This window comes from Schistocerca cancellata, chromosome 5 (assembly GCF_023864275.1).
Source record: "Schistocerca cancellata isolate TAMUIC-IGC-003103 chromosome 5, iqSchCanc2.1, whole genome shotgun sequence".
Classification (NCBI taxonomy): domain Eukaryota; kingdom Metazoa; phylum Arthropoda; class Insecta; order Orthoptera; family Acrididae; genus Schistocerca; species Schistocerca cancellata.
The window spans coordinates 268591171-268610879 of record NC_064630.1 but is presented as its reverse complement, the minus strand read 5'-3'; the positions used below and the strand labels follow the sequence as shown (position 1 = coordinate 268610879).

At 43.3% G+C, this 19709-nt stretch overlaps 1 protein-coding gene across 1 annotated transcript in view; it reads left to right on the top strand.

Annotated features, from left to right (window-relative positions):
* Positions 1-19709, top strand: part of LOC126188247 (putative serine protease K12H4.7) — a 78301-nt gene that overhangs the window by 12145 nt on the left and 46447 nt on the right. The window contains exons 2-3 of the mRNA XM_049929806.1: positions 706-927; positions 13556-13737. Of these exons, the coding sequence (XP_049785763.1) occupies positions 706-927; positions 13556-13737 (404 nt within the window). The remainder of the gene's footprint in view (positions 1-705; positions 928-13555; positions 13738-19709) is intronic.

The following is a 19709-nucleotide window of genomic DNA, read 5'->3' as shown; positions in this document are numbered from 1 at the left end:
TTGTATTTATAACCCTGGAGTCACCTGACCAGAAGTCTTGTTCCCCCTGCCACCGAACTTCACTAATTCCCACTATATCTAACTTTAACCTATCCATTTCCCTTTTTAAATTTTCTAACATAACTGCGCGATTAAGAGATCTGACATTCCACGCTCCGATCCGTAGAAGGCCACTTTTCTTTCTCCTGATAAAGACGTCCTCCAGAGTAGTCCCCGCCCGGAGATCCGAATGGGGGACTATTTTCCCTCCGGAATATTTTACCTAAGAGGGTGCCATCATCATTTAACCATACAGTAAAGCTGCATGGCCTCGGGAAAAATTACTGCTGTAGTTTCCCCTTGCTTTTAGCCGTAAGCAGTACCAGCACAGCAAAGCCGTTTTGGTTGGTGTTACAAGGCCAGATCATTCAATCATCCAGACTGTTGCCCCTCCAGCTACTGAAAAGGCTGCTGCCCTCTTCTGGTACCACACGTTTGCCTGGCCTTTCAACAGATACCCCTCCGTTGTGGTTGCACCTACGGTAGAGCTATCTGTATCGCTGATGCACGCAAGCCTGCCCACCAACGGCAAGGTCCATGGTTCCATATATAATCCAATATTTTTCCTATAACATCCTGCAGCCCAAAGGCCTTACCGAACCCTCCCATCTAGCACTGCCAGGAGCCACCTTCACTAGCTGTACTGAGATACTTGCTTGCTTGCAGATGATGGGCAGAGTGCTGCTACTTGTGGTCGCCTTGGCGACGTTGCTGGCGTTGTGCACCGCCGCCCCCACGGACAGCCGCCCACGACGCCGCCCCACGTTTGACTGGATGCGCAGGAAGCTCCGTCCCCCACAGGTCACATCCAGAGCTGGCATCGAGCAGCTGTGGTTCGAGCAAGTCTTGGACCACTTCGATTCTACCAACACTGCAACCTGGAATCAAGTACGTAAATAGGATAAGAAGGACATCACGGAAACGCAGCGCAATGTATTCCTGTTTGGCATCTTAACGACATTCGAAAGCTCTTGAAAAGACGATTACCATGTTACAAAACCTGTTAATTTCCCGAAAGTAACCGAGAAATATGCGGAAACTGAAAGGTAATGCGGCTGGAACCTGCTACTGCGTTGTAAACACCACGAAGTGGGTCTCTCATGCCAGGCTCCGTCGTTATATGCCACTAACATAAAACTGTATTTCCTCTTGGGCCTGCTTTAAACCACTATGTGCTAACTTCCGTTGCGTCAAAATAGGGCTTAGGAAAACTGTTTCAAATCTGTGTGTGTGTAAATAAACAGCTCTGGCAGAAACTAGTAAAGAGTTATAAGGCGTGATACAACGACGGAACCTAGAATGAAAGACCAACTGCAAGTGTCCAACCCACAGTAGCCGAAACAAGCTGCCTTGCACTTTTCAAATTTAGTACATTTATCAGATATTTTTGAGAAAATTTTAACGCGAACATTAACGAGCGTTGTATTGATCTTTTCATGAACCTGCAAACGCCGTCAAAAATATACCACCAGCAACGATCCTGTCGGAGCACAAACCAGGCGTATGTTTCTCTTTAAAGGACTTTGACAGAAAATTGAGGAAGCAGCTGTTTCAGTCTTCATTCCCCCTTCCTCACCCAAAATTTTTGCATGCGAACATATTCGCGTTCTTTTAAAGAGAAATTCTAGAACCTTTTACCCAATCTCTCCTTGTTGTTAAGCATATACAGGGTGTTACAAAAAGGTCGGCCAAACTTTCAGGAAACATTTCTCACACACAAACAAAGAAAAAATGTTATGTGGACATGTGTCCGGAACGCTTAATTTCCATGTTAGAGCTCATTTTAGTTTCGTCAGTATGTACTGTACTTCCTCGATTCACCACCAGTTGGCCCAATTGAAGGAAGGTAATGTTGACTTCGGTGCTTGTGTTGACATGCGACTCATTGCTCTACAGTACTAGCATCAAGCACATCAGTACGTAGCATCAACAGCTTAGTGTTCATCACGACCGTGGTTTTGCAGTCAGTGCAATGTTTACAAATGCGGAGTTGTCAGATGCCCATTCGATGTATGGATTAGCACGGGGCAATAGCCGTGGCGCGGTACGTTTGTATCGAGACAGATTTCCAGAACGAAGGTGTCCCGACAGGAAGACGTTCGAAGCAATTGATCGGCATCTTAGGGAGCACGGAACATTCCACTCCATGACTCGCGACTGGGGAAGACCTAGAACGACGAGGACACCTGCAATGGACGAGGCAATTCTTCGTGCAGTTGACGATAACCCTAATATCAGCGTCAGAGAAGTTGCTGCTGTACAAGGTAACGTTGACCACGTCACCGTATGGAGAGTGCTACGGGAGAAGCAGTTGTTTCCGTACCATGTACAGCGTGTGCAGGCACTTTACGAATGAGGCTTAATTCCAACGTGATCCAATTGTAAATTTTCACACTCAACATGTGTGGGCTGACGAGAATCCGCACGCAGTTGTGCAATCACGTCATCAACACAGATTTTCTGTGAACGTTTGGGCTAGCATTGTTGGTGATGTCTTGATTGGGCCCCATGTTCTTCCACCAACGCCCAATTTAGCAAGTTATGGTTTCATACGGGACACTCTACCTGTGCTGCTAGAACATGTGCCTTTACAAGTGCGACACAACATGTGTTTCATGCACGATGGAGATCCTGCACATTTCAGTCGAAGTGTTCGTACGCTTCTCAACAACAGATTCGGTGACCGATGGATTGGTAGAGGCGGACCAATTCCATGGCCTCCACGCTCTCCTGACCTCAACCCTCTTGACTTTCATTTATGGGGGCATTTGAAAGCTCTTGTCTACGCAACCACGGTCCCAAATGTAGAGACTCTTCGTGCTCATATTGTGGACGGCTGTGATACAATACGCCATTCTCCAGGGCTGCATCAGCGCATCAGGGATTCCATGCGACGGAGGGTGGATGCATGTATCCTCGCTAACGGAGGACATTTTGAACATTTCCTGTAACAAAGTGTTTGAAGTCACGCTGGTACGTTCTGTTGCTGTGTGTTTCCATTCCATGATTAATGTGATTTGAAGAGAAGTAATAAAATGAGCTCTAACAAGGAAAGTAAGCGTTTCCGGACACATGTCCACATAACATATTTTCTTTCTTGTATGTGAGGAATGTTTCCTGAAAGTTTGGCTGTACCTTTTTGTAACACCCTGTACATATTGTGAGAGGGAGATGTTCACTACGAAGGCTTAACAACAAGGAGACACTGGAGACTGGGTAAAAGGTTTTAGAATGTTCTGCGTTAAAAGAGTGCGAATATGTTTTCATGTCAAAAATTGTGATGAGGATTTAAACCGTCGTTTGCCCGCTCCACAAGGGTGTCCTAAAACGAGTTCTGTTTATCAGTAGGCTTTGAGTTTATTTATATACTGCGACACATTTCTATACTTTGATACAAATAAACAAGTAAGTACGCATACAAGGTTACAGAAAATCGTTTGCTTTATATTTCTGTGGATACTTTCCTCATAGATCGCAGCTCATCGATGTGTATCTTAAAAGAGCAAAAAGATTATTAGAAACATCTTATTAAATTTACAGTCTCAAGTTTTTACATATTTTTTGGCAGTTATTTTATGTTGTTTTTTTTTCAGGCATGTTAAGACCCGTAAGTCTCTTTTTAGTCCATTGTTCGTCACTGTTGTACTACTTTGGTCACATTAGTATAGACGTGAAGTGTGCACTATATAGATACAACACATCGTAAACTCTTGTTTGTGAAAATATACTTATTAAACTCATAGTTTGGTGACCCTGAACCCTTGCTATGATCCTTGGACCCTTTCCACGTGTTAACTACGTCAGTTAAAACTACATTTACGTCTGAGACCGGACATTACGTACATGTTTTACGTGCCCAAGTACGGTACCTTTGAAGCTCTAGATCTCGGTAACGGATAATGTTATCGAAAAAAGTTTCAGTCTACTGATACTTTTGGTACCCAAAAATCATCGTTTTTAGGATGTGTCTTGATAATCGATACAGATTTTCGAAAACCGGAAAAAGGTGTTTTTAGATGTATGTCCAAGGAATGTACAGTTAAAATCTGAGCCATTTGCTATGGTGAGGTGTTTAGATAGTTGAAACCCACCATGCGAAAAAAGGCTAAAAATCGTTTTTTAGATTTCCTGCGTAAGTTTAGTAACTTTGAACCTGTCGAGTTCGGTAACAGGTAACGACACTGAAAAAAGTTTCGAAGTTCCCAGAGAATACAATCTTAAGAACATATGGTTAAAATTTCAACTATCTGCCATGAATAAAAATTATAGAGGTGGCTATCCCCGCAGTTGGTACTTTTCATGTCCAAAAATCATGTTTTTTTGTGTTTTCTCAGGAACCTTCCACGAACAAATGGTGCTTCCATAACCCTCCTAAGGTCAACCCTAGACCACATTCAATGCAAAAAATGGTTTGTGCACTGGACTCACATTCTCGAAGACGACGGTCAAACTCGCGTCCAGCCAATCTGATTTAGGCTTTCCGTGATTTCTCTAATCGCTTAAGGTAAATGCCGGGATGGGTCCTTTAGAAGGGCACTGCCTCTTTCCTTCTCCATGCGTCCTTCATCCGAGCAACGACCCCGTTGATGACGGGACGTTAAACACTATTCTCTTCCTCCTCCTCCTAACGCAAAAGAACCAATCGATTTGCTAAATTTGCCTGGGCTGCAGGAAGTGTGGAACATTTAAACAGGTCCAGAAAATATTCTTTCTTATCTCCTTCTTGCAAACCTTTATATAAAAGAAATACATCTCCTTGTGTTCTTTCTTCTTCCTCTACCACAATCAGTAATATCTTCACTTTTATCAGTTTAATTTTCCTATTTCTCCCATTTCCTTGCTGCTTCATATATTCTTTAACTTCACTATAAATCTAGGAAATCATTTAATGCAAGACCCCACTGATCCCACATTGATTTTATCGCTAATCGCAAGTACATTCTCTTCAGTCACCAGGATCTCAGTACCACATATTCCATCGCCATAATTAGTATTGCTGTTATTACAAACCATTATGCTTCCTGCTACACAATGGTGACTTGTAACATTGGGAGGCCCAAAAGTTTGACCGATCCTAGCATGGGTGGTGACTGTTGCAGGGGCTCGTTTCCCATTTGGGACTCTCCCACTCTTTAACGACGTCTATTATTACCCCTAAAATTCTTCCAAACTCCTCCTCCTATGCATTTTACATTCATTTGGTTCATTCAGTTTGTCTGATATCTTTTCTCGTGATACCTCTTAGAATTTTTTCCGTTACAAAATAAACGTTATTCAGAAAATTTATAATATTGTTATTATGTCCTACCAATCCACATATTTTATTAGGAGGCAATTTCCACATTAGCGTGCCTACAGTGTCTCTTTCAATACATGGGCTATCCAGATGTTTCAATTTACTGATCCAGCTTTCACACAATTCTTTCCCACTCTCCCAGTTCCTCCTATCATATAATGGAGAATTAAAAAGCTTTTATAACACCAGTATGTTTTTCTTTAGACCAGTCCTCTCTCAGAAATTCTGAAACAAAGTCCGCATAGATTCATTCTTATCTGGTGCATCTTCTCTCGAATCAGTTCTTCCTTCAAGCAAACACTTTCCTTCCCCAATTTATCTTTCTTTGCCCATTCTGCATTAAATAGATCTCTCGAACTGTTTGTAAAAGACAGAGAATGCACATTTCCATTAGGATCAGAAAGTATATTGTGAAAACTACTACCGTCTCCTATCTCCAACACCACCGATGATGCTGTAAAATTTTTATTTACAAATGTCGTTTCTAAACAGTTTCCTACCCTGTTCTCGGTCCCAGAAGTGGTCACTTGAATTCCTTCCACGTCTGCCTTAGTCTTTTTGCTATATTCCTGGAAAATTCGTTCAGAATAGTCTTTCATTTCAATCTTCCCTTGTTTACACTCAGCCGGCCGTTGTGACCAAGCGGTTCTAGGCACTTCAGTCCAGAACCGCGCTACTGCTACGGTCGCAGGTTCGAATCCTGCCTCGGGCATGGATGTGTGTGCTGTCCTTAGGTTAGTTAGGTTTAAGTAGTACTAAGGCTAGGGGACTGATGACCTCAGATGTTAGTCCCCTAGTGCTCAGAGTCATTTTTGATTACACCCAAGAGCTTGGACTTTATTGTCTTTATCCAAATGTTCTACCATTTGCTTTCCACTTTCCAATTTCCTTTTTCTTCATTAACTTTGAATTCTGTTTCGTTAAGCTTCTCTTTAACTTGATGTCTCAATTTCTCAGATACTTTATTGACCTCTAACTTGACCACATAAACATTCTAGTTTAACCCAGCTTCCAAATCCTCTTTAAATTCCTACAGGTTTTACTCGGGATTTTTTATCTAGCTTTTTTATCTCTTCTTCCATTTCCTTTTGTTATTTACAGACCTTTTTGTTAAGAGCTTTTGCTTCTTTGCTAACAGTTTCTCTCTGTTTGCTAACACTTTCTGTGTGTTCGCTGATTTCTTCCTACTCTGCCCCCCATTTCCTTCCGTTCTTCTATTTTCGTCAACAGCAGTGCAACGTAATTTCCACTTCACCCTTCCCATTTACTTCTCTTTTGATGTCAAGAAGAATAAAACAATCCAAGATGAAATACATATTCTACAAAATTTCTAAATTATTATCTGAAGACTGACAGATTTCGTCCAGACAAAATTTTAAAAAAAGTGTTCCGTTCAAACAGGGCGCTATAACGACAATAAAATACCATGTTACTCAGTCCTGTCACAGAACTGAGCAATATGTGAAGAAACCGGTTCAAAGACACCTCCTTTGCGAAATTTTGACCGTGAATTTATCTAAATATTTAATTTGTAAAGGTAAATAAATATTAATTATTTTTTAAACCCGAAATTAACAACTAAAGTTACTGAAATAAACTGTGTCAGAATTTGGTTATCAAACTCAAAATTACATTATTGCTCGGTAAATAATCGTGGAACAGGCTGGGTAATATTGCTCAGTTGTAATTACGAAAAACAAATAAGCTCACACCTGGTCCTAGGCATGCTCTAATATGACGATCTACGGAATGTACACATCATACTCGTAGTCAGAGAGCTGTCAAATTTAAAGTTCCCACCGATTTGTGCCTTGCACCAATGAAAAGCGAGTAGCCTGGCTTCTGTTGGTAGGAGCCTGGAAGCTAACGGCAGACGCCACGTATTATACGATTTTCCACATTCCACAATTAAATATGTAAATTTGCGTAGTGGAAATACTGCAGACATATATAAAAGCATACCCCTCCAAAAGATACGTAAAAACACATGCAACAACAAGTACAATAAAATAAAAGGGAAAGATGTAGGTTGTAAAAAGTAGTCACGACTGCTAAGTTCATATATCCATCACAATAACATTTTTTTCATACATGATGCCCTTATTAACATATAGTACACGTTTTGAAGCAGTTTAAAATTTACTTTAAGCTGCGAAGCGATAGTCAGTCTAATTTCTCAGCATGAGCATGACGTTCACGAATTCACAGTTTGGTGAACCAATTCCACGTATGTTAAATACACACACCAAAAATGTTTTGCATCACCTCGGTTCCGAGAGTTCCGGAACCTGTACAGAAAACTGGAATAGAGATCAACATAAATACCATTTCCGCCCTTTTTATCGCTCATGAAAACCACACATTGCATGTTGTACCACCATACAGAGAGACCTTCAGAGGTACACACCGGTACCTCTAATACCCAGTAGCACGTCCTCTTCCATTGATGCATGCCTGTATTCGTCATGGCATACTATCCACAAGTTCATCAAGGCACTGTTGGTCCAGATTGTCCCATTCGTCAACGGCGATTCGGCCACGTCTCCATAAACAGCCCTTTTCAGTCTATCCCAGATATGTTCGATACGGTTCATGTCTGGAGAACATGCTGACCACTCCGGTCGAGCGATGTCGTTATCCTGAAGGAAGTCATTCACAAGATGTGTAGGATGGGAGCGCGAATTGTCGCCCATGAAGACGAATGACTCGCCGGTATGCTTCCGGTATGGTTGCACTATAGGTCGGAGGATGGCATTCACGTATAGTACAACCATTACGGCGCCTTCCATGACCACCAGCGGCACCCGTCGACCCCACATAATGCCACCCCAAAACAGCAGGGAACCTCCAGCTTGCTGCACTCGCTGGACAGTGTGTCAGGCGGGTTACCCCCAAACACGTCTCCGACGATTGTCTGGTTGTAAGCATAAGCGACACTCATCGGTGAAGAGAACGTGATGGCAATCCTGAGCGGTCCATTCGGCATGTTGTTGGGCCCATCTGCACCGCGCTGCATAATGTCGTGGTTGCAAAGATGGACGTCAAGAGAAAATTTGCGCACAGTTTGAGTCGTAACACGACGTCCTGTGGCTCTACCAAAAGCATTATTCAAAATGGTGGCGTTGCTGTTCAAATGTTTTCGCAGCAGCAGTTAATGTTTTAACTTGTGCAGAATTTCATTAAATTTCAAATAAGATAAGAATTTTAAAGTAGATTACTCTATACAACTCGGTAATAATAATGAAATCACTCGTGAGTACATTGTCACTGCTATTCTGAGATTCTGTTAAGTTTGTAGTATTGAAACAGTAACGCGTTTTCTGTCGTTACTATCACGCCAGTGTCTAGTTCAACCCCTGTAATAAATGTGAGTGCAGCGTATATTTTCATGTGTTTTTATCCGACACGGTACAATCCTGTTACACAGAGCACACCTGCCCATATTCGTAACTACACACCCATAGACTCTCTCCGTTCAACTGCAGCTACTGATATCGGTATCGCATCACAGTTCGAAAACAGTTCTGCGTATCATATGTTTTACATAGTTAATTTAACAAAAGCATTACAAAGAATGAGAAAATGAGTTGAAATTTTCTAAATTCAATTAGTAAGAAATTCATGTAGCAACACAAGATTATGTAAAACACAGTGACATTTTATGCTACAGAGCAAAACAAAAAGTATTCGAAACCATCAAAGATATACCTTTACAGTAAATCAAGCAAAGTAACAGAAAGAGGAAAAAAATTATCACTCGCAGTTGACAATGTGTCACACACAGTCATCCGTCATAGACTGATCATCCAGAACATTGTGACCACAGCCCAGGCGATAGCAGCGTCACCTGGCGAGGAATGACTGCTAATCAGACACAGAGGTTACGTTTACATTTGACGAACCTGTATGGGCAGGAGATCTACGGAAACATCAGGTAGCTCGAATCACTGAGGCTGAAAAGAAGTAAACTGCTGAATGATCTTGCGGCCCTGAAGAGATGCAGGGACGTCGATGTTGTGCCAAAAATTTACGGCTGTCGTCCCACATAAAAACGTACAAGGCCAGGAATATCTGTGTACAAGCCAGCAAAGCTTTGCTGCGAGAAAGGACCTCGACGTGAACAACATGAAACTGTTTCATCTGCTCCTCTTTCTGAGTGGATGAGTATGACTGGGAGAAGGTTAATCTTCCAACAGGCCACAAAGTCAAGTGAAAATACCATCAGACGCCAGATGACAAAGTTCGATAAGTTGCAACGGAAAATGACAGATGAAGGACTGATTCTGGACACGCGACGAACCGTGGCGAACCTCTCCAGCCACACCTTGAGCGATGCAGCCACACAAATTCTGGCTTAAGGGATGAACTATACAATCGCACCAAAACTAGTATCGAAAGACAACATTATCGAATCAGTGGAGGCCTCGGTTCGTCATCAACCACAACCAGAGGCAGAGAAGATCCGACAAGAAACAGTACGAGTCTTGGCTCACGTAAAGCCTCTGAAGCAAAACATCAGTAAGGAGGAACGTCTTGCCAACAAGGAGCTGAAGAACAACTATCAGATGATGGTAATACAGGCGGACAAGGGCAATACCACTGTAGTGTTGGACACAGTAGATTAAGACAAGCGGATGGAGGATCTCTTGAATGAACCCTTTGGCCATAAACTTAAGGGAGATCCGACGGCCAAGGTAATTAATCGACGCAAGCACTGCTGAAGCAAACTAGGATGAATTTTGACACGACCCGAAGACTCATTCCACAAGTGTCACAGGCACCAAAGATCCACAAAGAAGACTTTCCTTTACGGCGGATAGTGAGTAGTACTATCTCACCGATCGAAATTAGCGAAAGAATTGGCTCCGCAGCTTAGACGTTTAGTGAGCCACACACATTCATACGCCATGGGCTTCACCCATTTTATAGCACTTTTAAAAGAAAACGGTGTCTCGGATACCGATCTGATGGACAGTTTTGACGTCAAGTCTTTGTTCACGAATGTACCCGTGACGAACACCATGAACATCTTAGAGGAACGCATGGCACCTGATATTTCCAAGCTAGTGCGCCACTGTTTGACGAGCACCCATTTCAGGTGGAAAGAGGATTTTTATGAGCAGACGGACGGTGTAGCTATGGGTTCCCCTATTTCGCCTGCCGCAGCAGACATTTTTATGCAAGCGTTCGAAGAAGCAGCACTCCAGTCCGCACCATTACGCGTAGAATGCTGGCTACGGTACGTTGATGACACCTTTGTTACCTGGCCACATGGAGAAAAAGAGCTTCAGACTTCCACCAACATCTCAACCAGCAGCACAGCAAAAAAACTTTACCATGGACATAGAAAAGAACGGGTGTAATGTCTCTTGCAGCGGTCTCTCCGCGATATTTTCAGAAATTTTATAAATTACATAACTCAGTACATATCTCGAAATATCTCTTCTTATCTTACCGATTATCAATGCAAAGTAGTTTCAAACCCAATTATTCCTTGGAGCGTCCATTTACTCCATGGAATAGCTTCTCTGCTATCTATGTTTTCTCTTATGAAAAGAAGGAGGACTTCTTGCCGATTAGTCGTGAAAGGAGGATGTATATGTATGTATTGTTGGGCTAGTCGCCATCTTGATGAGATTCTGCATGAGAAGGAATTTAATACATGAGCTAAACTAAAGTAAGTGTGTCCGCGTATAATTTAACTGTTTATTATTGACAGTGTCTGCTTACTACGCTGTGTTGCACGGGATCAGTGGGGAACGTCTGATTTACACTGGACGAACCTGCCGTTTTGTATGCTCAAGATATCCAGTTACGTCAAATAAATAGGCTAACACGGTGTTACCAGCAGATCTCCGGTCTTCACCATGTGATCACCGAAAGTTAATAATTATTACAAATGTTTCCAGCAGATCGACTGACAATTTTCGTCGCACCGAGACTTCGAAATTGCTTCACTGCCTTATGGAATTTAAGTTAAGCTCAATTTAATCAGGATAGAACAGTATTGAACTGTGTGAATGTGATAAGCCTGCTTTGTCAATGAAAATTCCCTTAATATACGCATGTTTTTACTATCCTGATCAGTGAAGCTAAATCAGGCCGGTGTGAGAGAGGTTTTTAAATTTTTGATTCCACAAAGAAAAAAAAAATATTAAACGTGTTATTAGAGAGCCTACAGGATCAGCGATGAACACAATCTGAAAGCTGAACTACAGAACCTCACGTCAATTTTTGGAGCTAATGGCTATGACAGGAGGATGATAAATAAAACCATGGCGCCGAAGGAGGATGGCAACAGGTAAATGCAGAACGAAGCACAGAACACCGTCCTGCTACCATACGTACAAGGGGTTACTGAAAGTCTGGGCAAAATTCTACGTCGGGCAGGTATTAAGACAATTTTTCGCAGCAACAACAAAATAGAAGACGTTCTGGGTGCGTCGAAGGATATAATTGACAAGTTTCATGCCGTCGGAGTTTGTGAAATCGGGTGCGAATATGGACTGGTGTATGTAGGTGAGACTTGGCGTCCAATAAGCACAAGGTTAACTGAACATGAGAGATATATCCGCCTCAAACAATACAACAAATCAGCGGTGGCAGAACATCAGGAACAGTGCAGGATGAAGATCGAATTTCGAGAGGCCTGCGTACTGGCGAAACAGCCGTTTAGTTTGAGGAGGCAGATTAGAGAGGCTATAGAAATAGCCAAGTGTCTCGACAACATGAATAGAGAAGACGGGTGCCGACTTCCAGCGTTTTGGCTGCCAGCAGTGACAGCTTTGCGGAAGGACAGCTCTCGCAGAGCAACAGGCGCGCGGCAGGCCACAGCGGTGGAGAGGGTACACAGAGCGCTGACGCGCCCTAGTCGATACTAAGTAGCTAGTAAACAACGCTACGCTCCAGTCACCGCTCAGTTTCCTATTCGCCGATTTCCACCATTGGCAAGCAGTAAAAGAAACTCCAATGGAAAACGCCTATTTCCGCCAATGGCAACACGCAATGCAAAGACCAATAAAATGAACTCCTAATACCCTTCCTCCTCATCCTGATATCCAATGACAGCACTCCTCCATAGTATATAAGTAACCAAACTAGTGCTCATTCAGCAATTAGCAATACACCCTGAGGAAATTGTAGCGAAATGCAGGAAGATCTGCAGCCGATAGGCACTTGGTGTAGGGAGTGGCAACTGACCCTTAACATAGACAAATGTAATGTATTGCGAATACATAGAAAGAAGGATCCTTTATTGTATGATTATATGATAGCGGAACAAACACTGGTAGCAGTTACTTCTGTAAAATATCTGGGAGTATGCGCGCGGAACGATTTGAAGTGGAATGATCATATAAAATGAATTGTTGGTAAGGCGGGTACCAGGTTGAGATTCATTGGGAGAGTCCTTAGAAAATGTAGTCCATCAACAAAGGAGGTGGCTTACAAAACACTCGTTCGACCTATACTTGAGTATTGCTCATCAGTGTGGGATCCGTACCAGATCGGGTTGACGGAGGAGGTAGAGAAGATCCAAAGAAGAGCGGCGCGTTTCGTCACAGGGTTATTTGGTAACCGTGATAGCGTTACGGAGATGTTTAACAAACTCAAGTGGCAGACTCTGCAAGAGAGGCGCTCTGCATCGCGGTGTAGCTTGCTCGCCAGGTTTCGAGAGGGTGCGTTTCTGGATGAGGTATCGAATATATTGCTTCCCCCTACTTATACCTCCCGAGGAGATCACGAATGTAAAATTAGAGAGATTAGAGCGCGCACAGAGGCTTTCAGACAGTCGTTCTTCCCGCGAACCATACGCGACTGGAACAGGAAAGGGAGGTAATGACAGTAGCACGTAAAGTGCCCTCCGCCACACACCGTTGGGTGGCTTGCGGAGTATAAATGTAGATGTAGATGTAGGAAGGCGCTTTGCCACAGTCGCCGAAACGTCGGAATTTTAAAGTTGACAATGCAGCCTCAAACCCAGAAGAATTTTATTGACTGCGACAACGGCCGCGGAATCCTATGTTTACAAAGGGTAACGAAGTTATTTTTTTGCCGTGTATTGTAACTGTCCACACTTATGTTCCTCTCATTACAATATTGTCTCCTCCAGCTGCCTTCCAATCAAATCTTGTTGTTATTCAGCTGTGACACAAGGTATGAAGTATATTTTTGTATTAGAAAGCCTTTCTGCTGTGTGATCACTTGTGGGGCTTTCTGCAGCTCTACTACAGCAACGGCGAGTACTACAGCCCTGGAGGCCCCGTCTTCCTCTTCATCAGCGGGGAGTCTGAAGCCAGCGACACGTGGCTGGCTGGAGGCTACATGTACGAGCTGGCCGTGCAACATGGCGCCTTCATGTTCGAACTGGAGCACCGCTACTATGGTTCCAGCAGGCCCACGTCGTGAGTACACTACATTCCTACTGTGCAGCATTCGTAGCTTGAATACAGAAATACACGTTGTCTATTCGGCAGAACAAAAAGTGATGGACAAACTAATATGAATAAGTGTAACGAGACTAAGTCTGTATCAGTGGGCTGATGGCCCTTCTTTTGCGCTTCCGAGTCCTTTACATGGCAGTCAGTCACGCTGTTGCCTCAGCTCTGAGCCAGACTGTGTATATCTTGGCAGCGAACATTTTTCCGGATAATTAACAGTGGAGACTTTTCGATCTACAGACATGCTGAAGCTGATAATGGTTTTATAAAATAAAATATTATTAACGACTTTGTTAGCTCTTCAGGGGAGGTTACGCCACGCGTCAATATTTGTTGTCGAGTTCTGAGGCGGGATTTCCAGAATTGTGCCAAAAGTCAGGCCCAAGGCTGGCAGAAAAGCGAAATTTACGCCGACTGTTATGTATACAGGACACTCAACAGTTTCAGCCCCATTATCCACACAGGCTCCTAACTAAGTATTCAGATGGCACAAGATTTTAAATTTGTCGAGAGGAAGTGGAAGACGAATCTCCTGAGGCGAGATCTTCAGCCTCAAGAATAGATGGCAATGTGAAAAGAGTGAACTGTCATATGATAATTATATAGTCAATTGACGCTGACAATGAGCAGCAGAGAGTTAAATTTGACCTTGTTTGTATATCGTGAAATTTTACCACAGGATGTAGAGAACCGTCACGTGTAACTTCATGAACTGCGTAGAAAATAATTGTAAGAATGTACATACTGATTTTCTGGATTACCTTCAGAGGAAGCCAAAATTTTACAGCCGTGTTATTTTTCCCCCCTTTTTCCCTAGCGCCTGTTCTGTCAAGTACAGAAATCGGCGATTTTTATTTCATCGTTTAACTCCGTGGCGGATGCCCTTCTTTGCGTCACTGTTATGAAGGTAACCTAAAGGTATACCCACACGATACCTTTTTCGACGTGCGCAATCACAGACGCACGGGAATAAAAGGGCACACACAAAAATTTGTGGAAAGAACGCATGTACACGTGGGCGTTCTCTTGTTCACACGTTGCCGCACTGCGTAAGCAGTCTGTTATGAATCCACTTCTTTGCTTGAGTTGAGTTTAGTGTGAAGAAAAGGTGACAGAAAAAAAGCAAAAGATACTGCAGGTAAAGAAGATTGTAAATAATCGAGGTACGAGAAATACTAAAGGATGGCAACGTTTTGTTTGTAAATTTCAGAAGGAGGTCACAGCAACATTTCAGATTTTCTGCTTGGAAAACTGCACCGATGAGGCTGGCCGTAAAATTTCGTTAGCTACTAACCAGGGACTTATATATCAGTTTGAACTACTTTTGAAAACAAAACATTTCAGCAACTATTCCTGAAACTGATAAATACTTAAGCGGGGTTCCTAGTCAAGAATGTTAATTAACTTTTAATGCGTCTTTGGATTTAATCATGAAAGATGATGTGTAGATTAACATCTTCGGAATCGATAAATTTGGGAACTTCATAGATTCCATCATCCACTAGAACGGACGTTATGGTTTTCAATTTCGTATTTTTTGCATTATCAATGTACTTCATTTTTGTTTCTAGTAGTTTGTTGAGGAGCTACATATACCCCATCATTTCTTTTATTCAGATGTCAGGCTCCACTGTTGCTATGTTTCTAACGCGCCAAAGTATGAATATTCAGCCACAGTTTTCATATATACCTTTCATAAATTTCTGGCTTATTCTTTTTTTCTAACTTCGAAACTTACTCTAACTTTACAGTAATATGATCGGAGACTTTATCTGAGGCTTGACGCTCAAGGCACCACATGTCAAATTTTTATTCAAATATGAAGCGGTATTCAATATGAATTTTCTTTGTCTGTAATCATGTATAAACTTAAGTGTCACCAGACATTACTGCAAATAAATCGCTTCCCATCGTGACCTCAACGCATTATATAGTCAAACACTCATGGGTCCCAGCTGCCTGTCATCTACTGCAAAGCGTAAGGATTCCTACTGAATGAAGGCAGCAATTTACTTTACTCACGACCTCCATTTCCAGGAACTTATGCATGCACAAACGCGCAAGCATAGTTGTTCTATTGCAAATTTATGCAAACGCGCCAAGTTGAACACCAAAAAGGCATCGTGCAGAATCACCTTAGAGGAGACAAGGCGTGTGCACTAGCTGTCAGCGAATCGTGTGTAATTGCTTGTGTATCGTGTTCTCTGAGGCGCACTTGTGGAAAAAGTACAGCATTTGCCCAAACGAATGCGAGAAACCGCCTGAAAACCGCAGTCAGGCAGCCCTCTGTACCTCCCACGGCCCTCAATAAAATCGCGCGCATGCGATCCGTGTCTGGCTCACCTCCCTGTGTCGCAAGATAGCTCACTGCTTGTTTCTCTGTACGAGCAGTTTTTTTTTCAGTCGTATTTCACAGACGCCGAGGCACGTATTTTCGAATGTGTGCCCGAGATCAAAAGCCAAAGTCGAGATTAGCACATAGAAAGTCTCCCCGACCTCAGTAAGCAATAATGAGCAAATCCAAAATCGAATGAATGTTTGTTTGGTTTCCGACACAGAATAATCCAGAAAGTATTTGTACCTTCAGGATAAACTGTGTACAAATTTTTATCGAAAAAGTTTGAGAACTTCAAACTAAAGTACGCAGGTGTAAGGTCAGATATTGCACAGGTATAAGGTCAGATATTGCACGCATCTGAATACCACAGCATGACGATGTACCTTGCCACTCGGCAGTCTTCAGCAACCCATTTTTGGCAAGAAAAGGCGTTTCAATTGTTCCTCAGCTATTCGAGTTATCTGATTTCCTGTGACTTATTTTTAATTCCCTGACCCAAAATCTACTTCAATCGGCTTCACGTTGTGCTCAGGATACATGCAGTGGGGCGTAACTGACGAGCTGCAAGGAAAAAAGTCCTTTTTCTCTTACACAGCTTTTAATATACGTATTATTGTAGAAGAATGAATCGAGCTAAGACACCCTTCGTAGAGAGCTGCGCTCGCTCTAAATTTATAGTATAGGACATTACTGTGTTGAATGCCAGCTGGAGTGGGGTCCTCGTGCATGGATGTGTGTGATATCCTTAGATTAGTTAGGTTTAAGTAGCTGTAAGTTCTAGGGGACTGATGACCTCAGAAGTTAAGTCCCATAGCGCTCAGAGCCATTTGAACCACTTTTTTCAGTGGGGTATGAAGCAGCCACATGTGTCAAAATACAGAGCCCGCCAGAGCGTATACACTCTTTGTCAGGCTCTATCGGGATATCGACATTGTCGTTCGATTAGAGTTACGACTCTGTTGTAGCATGGTCTTTGGCTCAATAGATGTTAGTATCTCGTACTTTCATCTCGGTATAAAGAAAACAAGATGGCTGGAGCACGCTTGACATTCGAGCAACGAAAATGTATTGTGAAGTGGTTTTTCAAGTTTGATAATGCCGTTGAAGTGCAACGTCAGTGGAGTCGGGAGTTTGAAACAGAACCACCAACTCACCTAGCAATTAAACGCATCATGGACAAGTTGGAAGTGCTTGGAACGATTTGTGATATTCACAAAGAAAGATCAGGAAGACAGCGTACAGCTACAAGTCCTGCGTAGACGGCTGTCGTTTTGGAAACTTTTGTTACTTCTTCACAGAAGTCTGCTACGCAACGTCCACGAGAATGGGGGTTAGCAGCACAAGTGTACAAAGACTTATGAAAGCTGCAAAGTGGAAAGTTTACATTCCACCATTACTGCACGCGATTAATGATGACGATCCCGATATAAGAATGCAATTTTGCGAATGGTATCAGCAAATGGAAACTGATAACGAACCATTTGTGACAAATATAGTGTGGAGTGGCTCTGAGCACTATGGGACTTAACATCTATGGTCATCAGTCCCCTAGAACTTAGAACTACTTAAACCTAACTAACCTAAGGACAGCACACAACACCCAGCCATCACGAGGCAGAGAAAATCCCTGACCCCGCCGGGAATCGAACCCGGGAACCCGGGCGTGGGAAGCGAGAACGCTACCGCACGACCACGAGATGCGGGCATGTGGAGTGACGATGCACAATTTAAACTTAATGGAACCATGAATCGGCATAACAAAGTGTACTGGATGAAGCGGTCAATCTACCAGGTGTTCATGTGTGGTGTGGACTGTCATCTAGGGGCTCAGTAGGACCCTTTTTCTTTGATGCTACTTTCACTGGAGAAGTGTACCTGGAAATGTTACGCACATCAATTTTGCCAGGTATACGTGCACTTTATGGAGGTGATGAAGAGGTGTTCTACCAAAAGGGCGGGGCGCCACCACACTACCACCGAGCCATACGAGATTTCCTGGATGACAATTTCCTGGGGCATTGGATTGGACGAAATGGGCTCATTGAGTTCCCTCCATGGTCGCCAGATCTAACACCTATGGACTTGTGGGGAACTGTGAAAGAAGCCACACACGCTGGAGGTATTTCGCCAGGAGATTACAGTGACATGTGCACCGATCTCCACTGTAACATTGACTGACGTAGTTGCGGCGACCGCTCGTCGTTCTGTTATGTGTATTGCAGCCAGTGGTGAACATTTTAAACATTTAAGGTAACCATGTGCTAAACTGAAGATTGTACAACATGTCTGATCAATTATCAAATGTAAAATAAACACGTAAGTAATACTTTCGTTCCTTAAAATGTGCTTACATTTTTCCGGCGGACTCCGTGGAGAGTTATTCAAAAAAATTGTTCAAATGGCTCTGAGCACTATGGGACTCAACTGCTGTGGTCATAAGTCCCCTAAAACTTAGAACTACTTAAACCTAACTAACCTAAGGACATCACACACATCCATGCCCGAGGCAGGATTCGAACCTGCGACCGTAGCGGTCGTGCGGTTCCAGACTGTAGCGCCTTTAACCGCTCGGCCACTCCGGCCGGCGGAGAGTTATTCGTAAGTGCCTCTAGGACACCGGAAGATGACTGGGTGAAAACTACAACACATACGGAAAAATAACACATATCAGTGGACAGAGCATCTCCACAAGTTTTAATTCATACATTGATAAGCCAAAACATTATGATCACTGCCCACCGCGACGCTGAATGCCGCCTGGTGGAGGTGCGGGCACGTGACGTGATAACAAACATATGTAAGCAGAGCAGACACGGACGGGGCACTACCCTAGCGAAGATACGGACTGCAAATTGGAAAATCCATTGAAATAAGCGACTCTTACAAACGGCAGATTTACTATTACTCAGAGCTTGTGAACAATTATCTCGAAAATGGCGAAGTTGGTCGAATGTTCACGTGCTACTGGCGTGAGCAACTGCGGAAAGAGGTAGGAGGACAGTGGAACTACCACTAGGCGCTAAATGCTTGGACGTTCACTGTTCTTCACAGAAAGTGGCGCTCGGTGGCTTGTCTACTCTGTAAAGTGAGATACATGGTGATCTGTGGCATCTCTGCCAACAGAGCACAATGCTGGTGCATGCAGAAGTGCTTCGGAGCACACCGTTCACTGTACATTATTGAACATGGACCTCTGCAGCAGACCATCCCTACGTGTTCAAATGTTGATCCAACGGCCATCGGTAATTACGACTGCAGTTGGCACGAGACCTTCGGTATTCGACCATCGATCAATGGAGGAAACGTATCGGCTCTTCGAGAGATCACATTTTTGCTGACGGCGTCAGGCCGTCACCACAAACGCCGTCATCGGGGTGAACGGCGGCTCGAAACGTGCAATGTGCCACGGTCGCAGGCTCGTGGGAGGAGTATTATCCTGCGCTTGCATGGGAGCTGTGGCTGTAATCGAAGACACGTTGAAAGTTGCGAACCACCTGCATTTCTTCATGCTCTATGCCTTCTCTGACGGGGATTTCATCTTCCAGCAGTATAATTGTCCATGTATCGGAGCCAGGATCATTACAATGAACTTACGTTG